This window comes from Citrus sinensis, chromosome 2, assembly GCF_022201045.2.
Source record: "Citrus sinensis cultivar Valencia sweet orange chromosome 2, DVS_A1.0, whole genome shotgun sequence".
NCBI classification, from domain to species: Eukaryota; Viridiplantae; Streptophyta; class Magnoliopsida; order Sapindales; family Rutaceae; genus Citrus; species Citrus sinensis.
This window is the reverse complement of record NC_068557.1, coordinates 17223050-17243734: the sequence shown is the minus strand read 5'-3', so window position 1 is coordinate 17243734 and position 20685 is coordinate 17223050. Positions and strand designations below refer to the sequence as shown.

General features: G+C 29.4%; 2 protein-coding genes across 2 annotated transcripts in view; both read left to right on the top strand.

Annotated features, from left to right (window-relative positions):
• LOC127899783 (probable voltage-gated potassium channel subunit beta) overlaps positions 1 to 9240 on the top strand; it is a 76673-nt gene extending 67433 nt beyond the window's left edge. The window contains exons 3-4 of the mRNA XM_052433908.1: positions 8977 to 9071; positions 9204 to 9240. Of these exons, the coding sequence (XP_052289868.1) occupies positions 8977 to 8987 (11 nt within the window). The 3' untranslated portion in view covers positions 8988 to 9071; positions 9204 to 9240. The remainder of the gene's footprint in view (positions 1 to 8976; positions 9072 to 9203) is intronic.
• LOC127898694 (protein disulfide isomerase-like 5-4) lies at positions 9230 to 11872 on the top strand. The gene is made up of 6 exons (XM_052433905.1): positions 9230 to 9261; positions 10134 to 10191; positions 10624 to 10664; positions 10805 to 10879; positions 10993 to 11049; positions 11525 to 11872. Exons 1-6 carry the CDS (start codon positions 9245 to 9247, stop codon positions 11607 to 11609), a joined length of 333 nt encoding a protein of 110 aa, XP_052289865.1. The 5' UTR covers positions 9230 to 9244; the 3' UTR covers positions 11610 to 11872.
• Positions 11873 to 20685: the final 8813 nt, after the last annotated feature.

Sequence of the window (20685 nt, the reverse complement as noted above, 5' to 3'; positions counted from 1 at the left end):
TTTATATATTCAACATTTGTGATTTTAAATATAAAAATCTCTCAAAAAATCCGCCGGATACCATTGTGGGTTTGGTAACTGTCAAAATCCTTAGCGGGTGGGTTTTCTTAAAAAAATTAAAACCCGCTATGGGTTGCAGGTAGGTTTGGTAATTTAAATTTTGTGTGGATTTGGTAATTTAAATTTTGTGTGGATTTGGCTTTGATAATGACAAACCCGCCGCGGGCGATGCCCATTGCCATCCCTATCCGGCTCTAACATATTTTTTAATATTCTTGCGGCCTTGCATCGTCATTCTATGTTTTCTTGAATGATTTTCCTATTAACGATTCAACGTCATTTTTCAGTCCTAGCCAAGTCTAAAAAAATAAGAGTGATAATAGACTCCTATTATCTCAAAGTTTATTCTAAATAACATGTCATTCATTAAATTTCATAATTTCTTATAAAATTTAAGTAAATTAATTGTATTATCTCACCAATCAATTTGATGAATGTCATATCATTTATGATAAAAATTTTGAGATGTGTAACACTACTCAATAAATAAATTTGGTGTTCTTCAACTATTAATAATTGTAGTTATAACAATTTTGTGCAAATACCAACACTAACCCTACTCATTATTGCTGAAACTCGAGTGATTACACATAAACCACAACTTATTCAATTTAATTAATAAGAAAACTACTGAAATATTCAAATTTAAGAGTGAAAACGAGTGACATTGAGCAAGAAGTTGCCGTTATTAATGAGACTGATTGACAATTTTCATCCTTCGGAATTTTATTGATAAGGTTACCATAAATTTTAGAAGTTGATAATTAAAGTTATTAAAATTAAATAATTACAACTACTTCATGTCTTAATGATTAATGAGTTTGTACTTTTGTGCAAAGTCTCCTTTCTGCAACTCACCATCGGGTGAATCATGAATGCGTTCCAATTTGGTGGCGTGCTTGATTAATTTGTCCTTTAATACATGCCCAAAAGCTGTGTATGCAGCTAGCTTTTACAATTTCTATCTTCTTCATTCTTTAATTTTTTTTTTTTTTGATAACTTCATTCTTTAATTTTATTTCGTAGGAACTGCGTCTTGTACTTCTGTAAGAAACAACTTCTTTAATTTAATTTAAAAATAAAATTATTTGAGTATTTTCTTTTTTTCACAAAAAAAAGAAAAAGAAAAAAATTTCAATCATCGGAGAGGCAACCCAAACATCGTCTATTTAGTTGCTAGTCAATAAGTTAACAAGGGGCGGACCCAAAGCTTTATATTATCTTGGGCTAAATTAAAAATTAATATTTTATTATGACCATAAAATTTCATAAGTAGAAAGAAGTATATTAAATAAAATGAGACATAAAGTACCTTATTCTATGAATACGTACTCTAAAAAATTAATTATAAAAAATAATTGAAAACAAAGATAATTCAAATATGAAAATATTATTTTTTAATTATGAAATCTAACATTGCAACCTAGGATAACATGTAATTTTATTTTATTTTTAATGAAGGATAACATGTAATTAATCTAACTTTAGAAGGGATTCTGTTGTTTGCACGGCAAGAGCAAATCCAGGCCGATCTAATAAAGTGGTAGAACATGCTGGTGATGATCAAGCCAATTGTGTAGTGGCTCATGAACTTATTAATTGTCTCTCTAGCTCTCGTACTGAGGTTTTTTGGGTCATTAGTGATATTTATGGGCTGATGGAATGAATAGAGATGTTCCTTGAGTTCACAATGTCTCTTGAATCCGCTCACATGCTAGCAAAAATTTAAAATTGACCCAAGTCTTCTAATCAGTCGCAGAACCAGGATTTTAATTGGAAGTTGAAAAAAAAAAATTAGCATAGATGTTTTATGTCGTGATTCAACCTCAAACAAATACAAGTGCAATAAATAATTTTTTTCTTTTATATTTTTGAAAAAAAAAACATGATCAGATGCATGATTATCTACCTAATTCAAGGAGCACAAATACATGTACAATGAATGATTTTTTTCTTTTATATTTTAAGAAAAAAACATGATCAAATACATGATTATCCATCTAATTTAAGGAGCACAAATCAAAACAAGCATAATCATTTGGCAAAAAGAAAATTTGTTGGTTAATTAAAATAAAATCCCCAATGAGTCTCAAAATTGCCAAGAATCTTTTGAGAGAATGTAAAGCTCTTAAGAAAAATATTATAGCTGTTGATCCTGGATCTAAGTATATCGGCCTTGCACTAGCCAACTTCGAGCAAAATTATGTGGAAATGACACCATTGGGGTATAATTGCTTTTCACATTATAGTAAATATTAGTTAGAGATAAAATATAAATTAATTATTTGTGTAACACTATTTATTTTCAATGTCGCAGACATATAACACAAACTACAAAAACACAAGATCTGGAGCAACTCAGAAAACATGTAAGTTTATAATATTATAACTATGAATAAGTAGTAAAAGTGATATTCAAAATAAATAAACAATAATTTAACATCTATATAAGGTCCAACTATTTCGTAATCCACGTTAGGTACCCCTTGTTTTTCATTTAGTGATATAACCATTAGACCAAACCAAATAGTTGCATAACGGTTTAGATACATGTGTTTGCATGGTTACTAACATTGCCATCCCTGATGTTTGCTGAAAAATCAAAAGAGTCAAAGGTTTCTAAATCTTAACATGAATGTCCAGATTGTTTAAAAAAATTTTACCCTTGAATCCATCGACCTAATTTCACTATTAGAATGAGTGACATTGTATGTGCAGTAATGTAATCTCACGTACAAATTCCAAAATGCATGAAAAATTAACATGATTTAATAACAAAAATTTTATAACATAATATCTCTTTAATATAAAATAAATTATTTGAATATGTCAATAAAAAATAATATGTGACAAAAATATATTAATTTGTCAATAATAACAAACTATGACCAAAGTGACTGTGTAGATGCCTAAATTAAATGTTTTCAATGATATTATTAATGAACATGTCCCATACTTCTTAAATTATATGTAATTAAATTTTATTATTTGCATATTAATATCTTCATCTAAATGGAAACCGAACTTCGTCCCTTTGCTTTCTTTATTCCTAAATAACAATTTAGCACTCCTGAACTTCATCCTCCATTTTTTTTTTTTAATTTCTACTTGTCATAAACTCAAACCTAATAAAATAATTTTGGTTGAAACCATCATATTTCAGAAACAGATTTTTTTTCATCAACAATAATCCTACCATAGGTCCTTTGGTCTAAGTAGTGGTTTGATTTGAAAATGTTGTTATTTTTTCATAGATGCTCCAAATATAAGATTTATAGCTCTTAAAATTTTGTTATTTATAAACTTGATTTATAGCTCTTAAAATTTTGTTATTTATAAACTTGTCATTCATATTCCCTAGAAATTCTTGAACTACACCTTTCCTAAGGATTTTTCTTTTTTAGTTTATACGAATGGTTATTTTTGTGCAAGATGAAAGATAGCATGGATAAAGAATAAATAGTTGTAAATTACAGAGATTTATTCTTTGTCCATAAAATAATTTAATGAATGAGTATTTTTTAATATAAATTATTTAATTAAAAGGTGATACAAAGAATATTTTTATGGTTTAAATATCCTCAACCTTCAATTGTTTCTTTGTAAGGGCAAAAATGACAATTCCACATTCTATTAGAATTTTCATAATGATCAATAACGGACAATGATATCAGCATAAAAAATTAAAATGAGCAGGACTTGAGTGTTAAAATTTAGAAATGCTATTTGGTTAATTTAATTCTAAAAAGAAACATGAATTGTAGCTCAATTTGTTCAAAAACAAATTACAAAGAATATATTAAGCAAATAAATTTATAGATTGTATTTCTCTAATGACTTTTATATGCAGATAAATGATCATAATGTTGGTGGTCTGATCATTGGCGACCCGATAGTTGGGGAGTACGATGAGACCGGCGAAGGCTTGCGAAGGGTTAGTCTTAAAAAAATTTAATTTAGTTATTAGTCTTTAAAAAATTTAATTTAGTTAACTCATTTTTTAAAGCGTATATTCATTTCATTTTTTTTTTCTTTGTTTTTTCATTTTATTAGGCCAAGCATACCAAAACGTTCATGAAAGATTTTGATAAATATATCAACACAAGCTATTGCTACCAGAACGAGACAAACTCTAGTGAAAGTTCTACGAGGACATTGAAAGAATTTGAGGTAGCTTGTCAAAAGCCCTTCTTAGATGAAGTTTCGGCAATGAGCATAATGGCACAATGCTTCTGTGATAATTGTAGTGAGGTTTCTGATAATGTTGCCCTTGTGAGAGGACGGAGCATTCATTTTGGTAGTAATGAAGATTAAGATAAATATTGTTAAAGGGATTGATGATGTTTGTGGGTATCGTCGCTACAAACCCTCATGAGACTAAACTCGTCCACTAGGGTTGCCTAGGGGTTTAAAGGCTTGTTGCATACGCTAAATGCAACCGTGTTTACCTGCGAAAGTGGTGTAATAGGATTTAATTTATTTCGTTTTTTACTTTTAATTGAAAAACTTTGTATTTGAATTCACTAGTATTCAATTACTTACACTGATAAAATTATTTATTTTAACCATCTCCCAATACTATAATACCTGAGATGAGATTTTCTTAGAAAATTATTCATGATGCCAAAACAAGCCCTTCAAAGAACTAACAAGATTAGATTTGGTCACAAGGGCAAATGGATCTGGAATTAGGAAAAAATTCGACGCCAAATATTCCAAATACAACATAACTTAAATTTACCATAAATTCTTCATCGTGGCCCTTGTGTTGCAGCAGAACAATCGTCGAATAGTTTAGCTTAAAACCATCGTATGGGTGTTAAAACGACTAGTCGTTTATCGTCCTCAACTTTTTCATGCATGCATTGATCCCTACTAAGCAGAGAAAACTATATCTGTCATGCATTATTGCTTTAATCAATTCTTAGAGGAATCAGAGAAAATTAAGGCATAATCTGGATGAAGGAAACCCTATGGCTAAAGCAAGGGCCATATTTGTCGGCTTTACTTGGTACAGAGATTGTTCCGTGAATGTTGCTCTAATTGTTGCTGTGAAATTTACATTAAGAAAAAAAAAAGGAAAATCATATTTCTCATTTCTCATTCAATACTATTTTCCACCCCTCGTCTTCTTTATTTCTTAATTCCCTTTTTTTTTATTCTTCGTCTTCTTCTTGATCGTTCTTCTTTATTGTTAATTTCTTTCTTTTTTAATTTTTTAGTTTCATCTCACGGACACAATGGATCAAACTTAGGAACAAGAATTCACAGATAATTCTTCACATTGAAGACTTCCTTTTACTGTTTACTAATAATTCTTTGGAGACAAGAAATAATTATGGCTGATCATGTTAGTCATAGCCGGTAATGATTTGATTGATTTCACGGTTTATCAATTGCTAAAATTCATACGCACCAAATAGTGAGATGTGCACGGACTATACCTTTCAAGTCTATTATAACCGCAAGATTTCTTCTACACACACGTTAATCCTACATATACAACTTATTATCCCGTTAACAGTGCGTTCATCCATTTATCACTTTGTAACGTCAGTTGGCATCCACAAGCAAACATCTTCTGATAATCTAATCAGACAATTCCAAGAGTTACTATTTCACAAAAGAGTAGGATTATTTATGCTGTAAAAATTACCTTGATCGCTTCATTATTCTATACACTAATATATTAATTTTAAATAATTAAGTTTTAGTCTTTTCAAAAAAAAATAATTATGTTTTAATGAGTACATTTTAAATCCACCGGATTAGTTTCAAAATTCCTTTACTCATTAAAACCATTGTTAAAATTTAAAAGTTTATATTATACTTTATAAATCCATCTTAATACATAATATACCTTTGAAACTAATTCATGATTTTCTGCAACTTTTTTCATCCATTCTTCTTCTTCTATCTATCCAACCCTTAACCTGCTCATACCCAAAAACCAAATCCCTCAACTTGTTAAGTGGAATTAATTTTTTTGCCCATTATTGTCATTAAACCGCTATAAAACATATATAATATCATGAAAAAATAAAGTAATAATAAAATTATAGTTGTAATCAATAATCAATTAAACAACTAAACTAAAGCGCACAATATTTGTCAATGGCATGGCTTTCCTCTTTCTTATATAATTCGAATTCAATGAAATAGATTTGATTGTTTGAATCTAGAATAGCTTGACTAGTGATATAGTTTTGACCAAATCCAATATTTAACAACTCAGTTTGATCTGTTTTCAACTAGAGGAGTAAGAAAAATTAATAAATATGAAACAATTTTTTTGTTTCTGTATACATTAAGCAAATTTAGAGATGACTTCAAGATGAGAGCACGAAGTATGCATTATTAAGTCCATAACAGTATCTTATGTTAGAGACAATTTAATAATAAAGTTTTTTAATACTGAGTCAAATGAGAATTTGGGTTCAAATAATCCTTCATTAAGTTTTATTTTGTACATTATTTATGATTTTAAAAAAAACCTTACTTAAACTATTTCAATTTTTATGTAATATGATATTAGAAGTAAAAATTTCAAGATTCAAAGAAATTATATAATATTAACTTATGACAAATTATCTTTAATAGTTATTTGCATGATGAGTAATTTTGTATTAAAATGTTTTATATAAAATTAAAGCAATGGTGGACTCAAACAATTAAATTATCGGGGGCTTAGATAAAAAGGTTTTAATTTAATTTGGGGCGGTTAATTATTTTTTTACTGTTCACTTAAACGTGTTGAATGTCTCAAAAACTTAAATTTTATTATTTTCTTTTAAATTTTAAAAAATCAGGACAATAATTATTAATTTTAAATGTTGGAACTCTTGTGGCACCACTGGAAAAATGAGAAACAATAATACTAGGTTTCTGATACTAAATAAAAAATTATCAACATTTGATGACCTAAGCGGATTTTAACGTCTTTTACATATAAGTGTCAGTGATCATTGTATCATAACCAAACATTGATGCTAATTGGAGAAGTAATTTTAATTTTATTTTAATTTTTTCAATTTTCCTAAATCTAAACGGCATCATTCTAATTGCTAAAAAGTTATCATATAAATTAAACACCTTGAAATTAGCTTCTTCTTTTCCTCTCCTTCCAAAATCGATTCCCCCCTCTCTTTCTACTGAAACCCTAAATCTAAAATCAGGGCCAAGGAAATATTGATTCAAGAAACGGGGCCGAGAGTGAGCCAGCTCTCGTACGGAGCGTGAGTCAGCTTCGGGAACCAGCTGGACGTGACGGAGGCGAAGTCGCTCTTGCAGTGCTCCCGCGACCACGGCATCAACTTCTTCGACAATGCCGAGGTCTACGCCAACGGCCGCGCGGAAGAGATCATGGGCCAGGCCATTCGCGAGCTCGGGTGGAAGCGATCCGACATCGTCGTTGATAGAGAACCAAGGAGGTCAGCAAGGGTCCATAAGCCTAACTCCAGATATGAGGGGTTTGTTTGAACATCCGTAAGAGTCTCATGCAGCCATGCATGTGGTCATGCATGTTGCATGCAATACCATGCAAGACTTATTTACGTATGGAATAAAGAGTAGTTGTTTGTTGGAGCAAGGCAAGGAAATTACCACGTCAAGCCACGTTGCGGATCGTGTGGAGAATCAAATCAAGTGGGATTCTATTTATGTTTCTAGTTTGTTATTTAAGATTGTTTAAATTGATTTTAGCCATGAGTTGTGGCTACAAATCATTAGTAGTGTTTGTATTAACTACTATAAATAAGCTCCAGTCCAGCAATTAATAAAAGGATTATCCAGAAAATTATCTCAACTTACTATTCGTGGTCGTTCTCACCATAAGAAGAACAACGTATACTTAGCCAATGTTGAACGTTTCTGATTGGGACCTATCAGTCGTTTCCACCAAGATCTTTTGGGGCGGCCAGGGCCCCAACGATAAAGGCCTCTCCAGAAAACACATCGTCAAGGGCACCCAAGCTTCCTTGAAACGCCTCGACATGGACTACGTCGACGTTATTTATTGTCACAGGCCAGACACGTCGACACCGATAGAGGAGACGGTGAGGGCGATGAATTATATTTACTTGAAAAAGAAAACGATTATTGTTCTTGGTATTGGACTAGTGAAGGTGGTGAATTTCTTATGGGCAATCATTTTGTGGTTTTGTGGATTTAAAAAAAAAAATTGATTCAAGAAACTCACATCACCCGATCCGCTTCACTTCATCAATTCTCTGCCCCCTCCCTCTCTTGCTCTCTCCCCCTCTCTCTCTCTGTGTTTGATTTATGAATGGCTTGATTCCGAGTTGCAGGACGGTCAATTTGATCTGCGGTTTTTATGACTGAAGTTTTTACTTGTTTGCTAATATTTATAATTCGTCCATCCCATTATACTTGAAAGTTGGTGATTCTATTAAATTTTAAATCCAACCGGTATCTTTTTATTTAAATCGGTAGGCCAGAAGCAAATCAATCTTTTTATGCATTGGCTGTATTAGTAAATCACATGGATAAAATCACAGGGTTTATATTGTTACTTATTTCTTTTCTGTTTGCAGGAACTTTCCAAGGGATTTGACAGAGGCATCACTATCTGGTGCAGGATAATCCATAATATCAGCCCTTTCTATGTTGTTTTTATTTGGAATGGTAGGTTGCCGCTTGCATAGTTGTGCCTCTTTTGTCGGATATCATGGGTGCATTTTGCATATTCAGTGTATATTATCGTCCACCTAGATTGTTTGTGTAACATGATGCTTTCATGCTGTTCTATTTGGCTTTTCATTGTTTTTAGTTCTTTGGCTCTTTTTATTTAGTTATCTGCCGGTTACACTCCCAACGCTTCTCTACACCTGCTGTTTCTTTGGTAATTATTGATCTTATGAATTGCTTGTTATGTAAATGGTGACTTTTATTTTGCAGGAACTAAATAATTATTTAACAGTGACCACCTCTACAGCTGTCATTGTCGATAAGAGTACTGATGGGGACTTCTTGCGCATTGATTTTAATATGAGGTAGAGTTTAATGATATCAGTTTAAATGATATTTTCATCTGGTTTTAAGTACTTTCAAGTAATGTTTAAACCATTCCTGCTATTCATCTTTCACGAATTGGGTTTGCTGACCATTTTTGACTTGTCATGCAGTTTTCCCTCACTTTCATGTGAATTTGCATCAATAGACGTGAATGACGTGTTGGGAACTGTAAGTCTTGGTCTTCTGATGCTTCTACATTTTCTTTTTCTTGTAGAAAAACTAAAACCTATACTTCTAGTTTAACAATTAAATTTCATATTAGATGCTGTTATTTATTTAGTTAGAAAATTTTTGGGTGGTTGTCCTTTTCATAAATAAGACTGGATTTGATTAAGAAAATTGCATCAATGATAGTTAAATATTAATCTTTTCAAAGAGTTTGTGATTCAAGGATTATAGATACTAGAAAAGTTTAAACAATTCTCCAATTGTCCTTCGATTTTCCAAGGTTGGCAGCAAGAGAAATTTTATTACTAAAAGGTCTAAGCAGAATCTACTCACTTGCAATAGTGTCTTGATAGTTAGTATTGAAAACATTCTCTACTGTAGTTTAAGGAAATAGAGGCATTTCTGTTGATTCCTTTGGGTTAGATCAGAAATTTCCAGTTGGTCAAAAGTTAAATTCGCTTTGAGGTTCACCTACACATCCTGCATGTTTCTGGACTGCTAAAGGTTTTTGGCTGATAATAATCACTAATTTTGAGAATGGAGCACACAATGAGATATTTCTGTATTTTAGAAAATAAAATCAGAAATATCTGATCTCTTGCAGGAATAGGGTATTTCACTTGTCGCTGGAACCCTGAACTCCTACTTCACGTTAACGTATAAATATTATAGCCATTCAAAAGGAAATTGCATGTCTTAAAAAATTTGACTGTTTTCTTCTCTCTCTCTCTCTCTTTCTTCAGCTGGGAAAGAATGGAAGAAGCATCCCAGCCCTATATTTGACTGTTTTCAATTCTGTGATCACAATATTTCTCTGCTATGTGACAATTGCAATGATGCCTTCTTTGATTTGTATTATATTTCCTTTCCAGGTATCCTATTCTAGCTGTCAATTTTTATGCTCCATGGTGCTACTGGAGTAAACGCCTGGTATTTTTGTTTTGACCTTTTGTTTCTCAAATTTTGGCTTGTTGCTTTTTTATCATTGTTGTCTAGATTTACCTTATTGGATCTATTCTTTCTCATGTTTGTGTTGATGTAATTGACAGATATAATATTTTAAATTTATTCACTTGGATGTCATGTTTGTGCCTGCTCATATGCACACATATTAAGTTGATTAACTCCATTGCTCTGTGTGTCCACTGACATGTGCACAGAAATTCCTTTTTTACTTTGGTTAACTCCATTGGTCTCTGTGTTTGTGTTTGTGTTGAACTTTCCATGCTTGTTATACAACTAAGCATGGGTTTTCTTTTGTTTGTTTGACTGTATTGTTAGACTTCCTCTCATGATGTTGTTAATAATTTCTCCTCTTTCTCTCTCTCTTTATATTTGCCTCACTATTTCTTCTTCTTCCAGAAACCATCATGGGAGAAAGCAGCCAAAACAATGAGAGAAAGGTTTTTTTTCCCTCCCTTAATTCTTTTCTGTAGATAAATGTTGTAAATGGTAAATCTGTCTCCTCATTCAGTTATTAGCTTAGCAAACCCAGTTTTATACCATGCTTTAAGGATTTTTTATTCATGTTCGCTTTTTACAGGTATGATCCCGAAATGGATGGACGTATTCTTTTGGCAAAAGTTGATTGCACTGAAGAAGTCGAGTTGTGTAGGAGGTAATTCCTAGATTAACGTTTTCTCACTTTCAGTTGATTTTCTGTTTTTTTACATTCTTGCTATTGTGATCATCACTTTTGTTGTTGATATTCAGTCCATAATGAATGTTCAGGCATCATATACAAGCGTATCCATCTATTCGCATATTCCGCAAAGGAAGTGATGTTAGGTAAATGACATATTTTCACATTCCTTTTTATCTATGCTGCTTTTACTGTTTCTATTGATAACAATTTTATATCATCCCTTTTATCTATGTTTCTTTTACTGTTTCTATTGATAACAATTTTATACCATGGTTAATTTGACTAAATCTAAAATTATGTTGTGTAAAAACTTTAATATTTTTTTTTCTTTTTTTCTCAAAGGAAATAGAGTGTGAAAACTCTGAATCCTTTTCATTTGTCATCACAATATCCTTATAATTTTAGTTTTCTCCTGACTTTGCCTTTTCATGTTTATGTGTAAAATTATATTCTGTGGTTGCTATTATTTTGCATATGCTTGGACAACGGTTAAAATAATTTTTATTTTTAATATAATATGCTTGTCTTGCATGCATTTATATGCCATTAGGAAACTATGTAGATTGCAGCATGTAAATTTTATCAGTTTTTTTATTGTGCATGTCTTGAATGGTGCAGGATGACTTACAATAAACCAAAGCATGTATATGGGTCAAAACTAAATAATCAGAGCAAATGTCAAATTGGAACATGGAAACAATAATAGAAGACTTCATTTCGATTACCGAAAGAAAGAATCCGCAGAAGCAATAAACATGTGTTGGAAGATTGTGCTGTTACTATATATCAGTTTATAAATTATTTGTAGTTGGTAAACAATGTAATAAGTTTCAAACAATGTAATAATTTTAAATTGTTCATTGCAATGTAATAATTTTTGAATTGTTCATTGCAATGTAATAGTTTTCATATTCTTGAATGTAAATTTCAATTCAAATGCCAATTGCAAATTTTCAATTTCTATTATATGGATTTTTATTTTTTATTTTTTTTTCTCAAATAAACATTGATACCAAAGTATCGTTATATTTATTATGCCTTTGTATCATTATTTGTTTGATACCATAGTCTCGTTATATATGTGATGTTCAAGCATCAACTTTTTTTTGATACTATGGTGACATAGATTTGCTGATACAAAAAATTTGTGTCAGTAAATTTCTTGCATCGTATTCAGTGACACTAAATTCGGTGTTAGTAAAACAGGTTTCTGATACCAAAATGGTATCAGAGAAGACCATTTTTTAACTAGTGTGGCCGCATTCGTGAAAGTATCTTTTTTTGAAAGTAATCTCCACAAAAAATAAAATTATATGGTTATTGAAAGTTAAACTAAGTCTGTAAAACCACTAAATTAATAGCACTCTCTCAACAAAATTACAAGTATTTATCATTTAGAAGTTTTTAAATTCTTTTTATTTAATTCTTTGAAAAAGAGTTTGGGGCAAAGCCCTCCTTAAATTTTTGTTGGGTATGCCCATATTATATTAATTTGTCAATAATAATAACGTATATGCCTAAATTAAAAATTTTCAGTAATATTATTCCTGAACATGTCTCGTAATTCTTAAATTATATGTAATTAAATATTTTTTTATTTTAATATTAATATCTTCATCTAAACTGAAATTGAACTTCATCCCTCTACTTTTTTTATTCCTAATTATTAGTTTAGCGCCCATGAACTTCGTCCTTCATTTTTTTTTAAATTTCTTCTTAATAAACTTGAACCTAATAAAATCATTTTAATTGAAACCATCATATTTCAAAAATAATTATTTTTTCATTAACAATAATCCTATCATTGATTCTTTGAACTAAGTAGTGGTGTAATTTGAAAATAGGATTTCTCTATGATGCTGTATGGATTTTTACAGCGTTGATAGTGGGATTAATGTGGACCCTTAGATGTAAAAGTTTTAAGCTGAATCATTCATTTAATATAATACATAATTAGATAATTAATTAAAATATAACAGGTAACTTATAGGTTGCGGGTAAACATTAATTTGTTAATTTTAAATTAATATCAATTTAGAAAAAAAGTCACTCACTCCCCTAAGGTTTGCTTAAATAATCATACAGATCCCTTTAGTTTCATAAATGGTCACACAGACCTTCTTAGTTTCATAAATGACTATTATACCTTTTGATTAAAATAATCTAAATAAATATAAATATAGTAATAAGAGAAAAATAATAAATAAATATCATATGATACACATAAAATGTTATAATAAGTATAGTTGATAATATAACGTGTACAATGAAAATTTTGCTAATATTAAGTTATTATTAGTCTATCTTGACGGATTAATTAAAATCTATTAATTCAAAAATTGATTTTAAGATTGATATTAATGTAGACATAATTAAATAAGATATTGTAAAAAATAATATAAATTTTATAAATCATTGTGAAATTATTGTGAATGTTAGGTATAATTATTTAATTTTAGTAGTATGTCAAATAGATTTTAATATTAGTAAAAAGAATATGAAAAATAAATAATGTTAAAATAATTTTGTTAATATTGAAATTATTTTACACTTATTTAACATATTATATTTTTAATTTAAGGAGTTATGTATGACCATTTAAGTAAAATTTAGAGGTGTGGGTAGTCACTTCCCTATTAATTTTATAGCCTATTTAAAGTACTATACCATTCTATATCATACATCGCACTTAAGATGTTGATTTTATTGAAGTGTTATGTTATTAAAAATTAAAAGGAAATTATCATTCGTATACTCTATAGATGCTCTGTTATAAAAAATACTACAACACTTTGACGGTGTATCAATCGTCCACCCTAAGTTGATAGAATTTATCTGCCGTCCACCAAATCGTTACTTGCCGTTTAAATAGGATAACGACAGAGGGGTAATTTGGTCTTTTTATATGACACGAGTGATAATTTAAGGGTAACAAATGATAATAAAAGAATTTAAGGGTATACAAGTGATACTTTTCAAGGGTAAAATCGTCAATTCGCTATAATTCTGTTAACTTTTAAACGGCAGCTAACAGTTTGGTGGTCGGCAGATAGTTTTTGTCAATTTAGGGTGGACAATTGATACACCCTCAAAGTATTGTAGTATTTTTGATAACAGAGCATCTATAGGGTATACAAATGATAATATCCCAAAATTAAACTTTGTATTTATAATGTACTACAACTTTAATGTAAAATGTAATAAAAAATATAAAGACATTTTTGAGTAGTCAATTTTAGCTTTCTTTTACAAAATAGTATTATAAAAGACAATTGGTAAAATGTAATAAAAATGACACGAGAAAAGGTTAGTAGAGGTGATTTTTCTTGTAGTTATTAAAACATATGAAGTAATTGACACACACACATATTCAATACTTCTATTTACCCCTATTTATTAATAAGTGGGAAATTAAAGTCGTAATTATCATAATGTATTATTAATTGATATGTAAAATATAAATACTAATAGAAGCTAATTTGTAGACAAATAAAGTAAACCATATTTTATGGGCACGTGATACATTAATCTAAGGTCAAATGAGATATATCACATGATATTTCAAACTGTAGTCCAATTTTCAACATTTGCATATGGTTTTATAAGCTCGTAAACCAATAAAATATACCATGAGAAATCAAAGGCTATTGTATATATTGCACCATTGGATATATATAAATATATATACACACACACACACACATATAACTTCCGTTAATCTTCCATGGCCATGCATTAGAATAAAATAATCTAACCGCACATACTATATCCGATTGATAGATTTTGAAATTAGTTTGATTACATGGTAATAGAATTATCTTATAACATTCAGGATATGAATTAAGTACTATTTTATCAATTTTGAGTATCGTATTGAGTTTCAAATTAATTAAATGTTGAAACTCTTTCATGTTTGGCCGGACATTATTACTTAATAAAATTACGAAAAGCCAATAACGAATTGTGTAGGATACATAGTAAAATAAACTTTAAAATGTAATTAAGTATTCACATGAATTTTGTGTAATTAAACAAAATATGTTATTTTAGTGAAATTGTTAGAATATTTAAAATTGTAGGGGTGGTCTAAAATTTCTCGGACTTGAGCAAACTACACGATCCCACACGGTTTATTTTGACAAATACAACTTGTTAACCACTCTGACTGTTGGTAGAATAAGTTCCTATCAGCAAAACACAATTCAAACTCATATTTGCAAGCAGCAAACAATATCTTATCAAGGATCAAATTTGAGTGGAGTTTTTGGTCAATCAATCTGAATAAATTTGAGTAGAGTTTTTTGTCAATTAATCAAGTTTTTGGGTTTTCAAAAAATTTATGTTCAAGGTAAATCTGGGAGCTATCATTACAAGAAAGCAATGGATATTGATCAACAAGGTTAGTAGTGTATATATTCTTTGTAATTTGATATTTAGAACTGTTATGATTATTTTCTTGTTGAGTAAAGAGATGGTTATGTGGAGATTTTAGCTATGTAACCATGTAATGACCAATGCTTTAAAATTAAACACTTGTTCGATAATTTATCAAAACAAAAAAAAATAAAAAAAACATGTAGATATATAAGAAAAATGAGCATGTAATGTCTGGCAGTCGTGCTTATAGGAGAAAGAGGCTGAAACAAAGAACTAATACATTTTTTAAGTTTGTTGCTTCAGTGATTCTGAGCAGTCAACATTCTTTAAGCCATATCTTCATGTAGAAAACTTCAAATAGAAAACCGTAAAATTATTTGAACTCATGAGGAATAAATATTTCTAGACATGTATAGTTTGTAATTTTATTCCTTATTAATTGATATCAGTTAATGCAGAAACTTCGGGTCTTGTGTAGTTTCAAGATAGTTAATTATGACCTTTGTGCACTAAATCGTGAATATCTTTAAGAAGAGAAGTCCAAATTTGATTTTGTAAATTTCTTCCATAACGAGACACATTTATCTATCAAAGAATTTATATTATGCAATCTCATATATTATAGATCAATACAGTTAAATTATGAAATATGGCTTATAATCATAGACTTGGTTGCTTCAATGATTTTGAGCAGTCAGCATTCTTTAAGCCATATCTTCATGTAGAAAACTTTAAATAGATAACCGTAAAATTTTGAACTCCTGAGGAATAATATTTCTAGAAATAAATAGTTTGTAATTTTATTCCTTGTTAATTGATATCAGTTAATTCAGAAACTTCGGGTCTTGTGTAGTTTCAAGGCAGTTGTGGAAGATTTGGTTCTCTTTCAGTTTCCTATATGCAAATAAGTTTTTCAATGATAAATTTTCACCACATGCGTCTTCAATATTGTCCTTAATCTCTGCAATCTTCACCAAACGCATCTCCCTTGCCCGCGAAATTTTGACCACTTGATTCCTTTTTACTATTTTGAACATCTTTACTAGAAGAGTTCATCTTTTCCTTCCATGGGTGTGATTGCATATGAGTTATATTATGTTCAAGTGCTCTAACTACACTCTACATTTTTTGTACCAATGCATAAGTATCTAAATTGTTCCTCTTCAGGTCACCAAGTTCATACCTGACAGCGGCAAGATTAAAAGTCATCCCATCTATTTTTTCATTAAGCTTTGTCGATTCCTTCTCATGGTTGCAATTTTGAAAGTTTGCTTCACCCTCTCCGTTTGTTTTTATGCTTTTATGGAGCCCTCCTCAGGAGTTCAAATAATTTCACGGTTATCTATTTGAAGTTTTTTACATGAAGATATGGATTAAAGAATGCCGACTGCTCAAAATCACTCAAGCAACCAAGTCTATGATTATAAGCCAAATTTCATGATTTAACTGTATTGATCTATAATATATGAGATTGCATAATATATATTCTTTGATAGATAAATGTGTCTAGTTATGGACGAAATTTATAAAATCAAATTTGGACTTCTCTTCTTAAAGATTTTCACAATTTAGTGCACAAAGGTCACAACTATCTTGAAACTACACAAGACCCGAAGTTTCTGCGTTAATTGATATCAATTAACAAGGAATAAAATTACAAACTATACATTTCTAGAAATATTTATTCCTCAGGAGTTCAAATAATTTTACGATTTTCTATTTGAAGTTTTCTACATGAAGATATGGCTTAAAGAATGCTGACTGCTTAGAATCACTGAAGCAACCGAGTAAATGATTATCAGCCAAATTTCATGCTTTAACTGTATTGATATAGAATATATGAGATTGCATAATATATATTCTTTGATAGATAAATGTGTCTAGTTATGGAAGAAATTTACAAAATCAAATTTGGACTTCTCTTCTTAAAGATATTCACGATTTAGTGCACAAAGGTCACAACCGTCTTCAAAATTACACGAGACCCGAAGTTTCTGAATTAACTGATATCAATTAACACGTAATAAAGTTAAAAACTATATATGTCTAGAAAGATATATTCCTCAGGAGTTCAAATAATTTTACAATTTTCTATGTGAAGTTTTCTACATGAAGATATGGCTTAAAGAATGCTGACTGCTCAGAATCACTGAAGCAACCAAGTAAATGAGTATCAGCCAAATTTCATGATTTAACTGTATTGATCTGGAATATATAAGATTGCATAATGTATATTATTTGATAGATAAATGTGTCTAGTTATGGAAGAAATTTACAAAATCAAATTTGGACTTCTCTTCTTAAAGATATTCACAATTTAGTGCACAAAGGTCACACCCATCTTGAAACCACACAAGACCCGAAGTTTCTGAATTGACTGATATCAATTAACAAGGAATAAAATTACAAACTATATATGTCTAGAAAGATTTATTCCTCAGGAGTTCAAAGAATTTTACAGTTTTCTATTTGAAGGTTTCTACATGAATATATGGCTTAAAGAATTCTGACTACTCAGAATCACTGAAGCAACCAACTTAAAAAATGTATTAGTTCTTTGTTTCAGCCTCTTTCCCCTAGAAGCACGACTGCCAGACATTACATGCTCATTTTTCTTACATTTCTACATTTTTTTTAATTCTTTTTTGTTTTGTCAAATTATCGAACAAGTGTTTGATTTTAAAGCATTGGTCATTACATGGTTATATAGCTGAAATCTCCACATAACCATCTCTTTACTCAACAACAAAATAATCATAACAGTTCTAAATATCATATTACAAAGAATATATACAGTACTAACTTTGTTGATCAATATCCATTGCTTTCTTGTAATGATAGCTCCCAGATTTACCTTGAACATAAATTTTTTGAAAACCCAAAAACTTGATTAATTGACAAAAAACTCTACTCAAATTTATTCAGATTGATTGACCAAAAACTCCACTCAAATTTGTTCCTTGATGAGATATTGTTTGTTACTTGCAAATATGAGTTTGAATTGTGTTTTGTTGATAGGAACTTATTCTACCAACAGTCAGCAGTTAACAAGTTGTATTTGTCAAAATAAACCGTGTGGGATCGTGTAGTTTGCTCAAGTCCGAGAAATTTTAGTGACCACCCCTACAATTTTAAATATTCTCACAATTTCACTTAAATAACATATTTTGTTTAATTACACAAAATTTATGGGAATACTTAATTACATTTTAAAGTTTATTTTACTATGTATCCTACATCATTCATTACTGGCTTTTCGTAATTTTATTAAGTAATAATGTCAGGCCAAACATGAAAGAGTTTCAACATTTAATTAATTTGAAAACTCAATGCGATACTCAAAATTGATAAAATAGTACTTAATTCATATCCTTAATGTTATAAGATAATTCGATTATCATGTAATCAAAATAATTTCAAAATTTATCAATCGAATATAGTCTGTGCGGTTAGATTATTTTATTCTAATGCATGGCCATGGAAGATTATATATATATCCAGTGGTGCAATATATGCAATAGCCTTTGATTTCTCATGGTATATTTTATTTGTTTACTAGCTTATAAAACCATATGCAAATGCTGAAAATTGGACTACAGTTTGAAATATCTTGTGATATATCTCATTTGACATTAGATTAATGTATCTAGTGCCCATAAAATATGGTTTACTTTTTTAGTCTACAAATTAGCTTTTGTTAATATTTATATTTCACATATCAATTCATAATACATTAAAGTTGTAGCACATTATAAATGCAAAGTTTAATTTTTAATAACATAACACTTCAGTAAAATCAACATCTTAAGTGCGATGTATGATATAGAATGATATAGTACTTTAAATAGGCTACAAAATTAATAGGGAAAAGACTACCCACACCTCTAAATTTTACTTAAATGGTCATACATAACTCCTTAAATTAAAAAATATAATATATTAAATACGTATAAAATATTTTCAATATTAACAGAATTATTTTAACATTATTTATTTGTCATATTCTTTTATTATTAGTTTGTCATATTCTTTTTACTAATATTTAAATCTTTTAGACATACTACTAAAATTAAATAATTATACCTAACATTCACAATAATTTCACAATGATTTATAAAATTTATATTATTTTTTACAATATCTTATTTAATTATGTCTACGTTAATATAAATCTTAAAAGCAATTTTTGAATTAATAGATTTTAGTTAATCCATCAAGATAGACTAATAATAACTTAATATTAGCAAAATTTTCGTTGTACACGTTATTTTATCAACTATACTTATTATAACATTTTATTTGTATCATATGATATTTATTTATTATTTTTATCTTATTACTATATTTATATTTATTTAGATTATTTTAATCCATCATTAAAAAAAAGATTATTTTAATCAAAAGGTATAATAGTCATTTATGAAACTAAGAAAGTCTGTGTGATCATTTATGAAACTAAAGGGATCTATATGATTATTTAAGCAAACCTTAGGGGTGTGAGTGACTTTTTTCTAAATTAATATTAATTTAAAATTAACAAATTAATGTTTACCCGCAACCTGTAGGTTACCTGTTATATTTTAATTAATTATCTAATTATTTATTATATTAAATTAATGATTCAGATTAAAACTCTTACATCGGATGGTCCACATTAATCATACTATCAATGCTATAAAAATCCATACAGTATCATAGAAAAATCTTTTGTTTTTTCAACTCTGTCTTCTTCCTCATCCTTCTTCTTTTTTCTTATTTTCCTTTTTTTTTTTATTTCATCTCACAAAACAATGGACCAAACTCAGGAACAAATATTCACAAATAATTCTTCACATTGAAGACTTCCTTTTACAGTTACTAATAATTCTTCGGAGACGAGAAATAATTATGACGGATCATGTTAGTCATAGCCGGTACTGATTTCACAGTTTATCAATTGGTAAATTCATGTGCACCAAATAGTTAGTTTGGTGGCCAAGAGAAGCTAGTGGAGATGTGCGCGGACTATAACCTTTCAAGTCTTAGAAACTCATGACTATTATAACCACAACACTTCTTTAAGATTTTTTTTTAAGTCCTACATTTACAACTTATCATCTCGTTAACAATGCGTTCATCCATTTGTCAACAAAGTGCTCATCCATTTATTAGCACGTATATATAATGTTATAAAAAATCTTATGCGCTTCTTTTGGATAGATTAATGATGCTCCGTTTATCCCTTTATAAAGTCAATTGGCATTCACAAATAAGCATGTTCCCATAGACTAAACAGACAATTTCAAGAATTACTGTTTAAAAAAAGGATAGCACTATTTATACTCTAAAAATTATCATGATAATTTTACTATCCCATACACTAATATACTAATGTCAAATAATTAAGTTTACTTGAGTACATT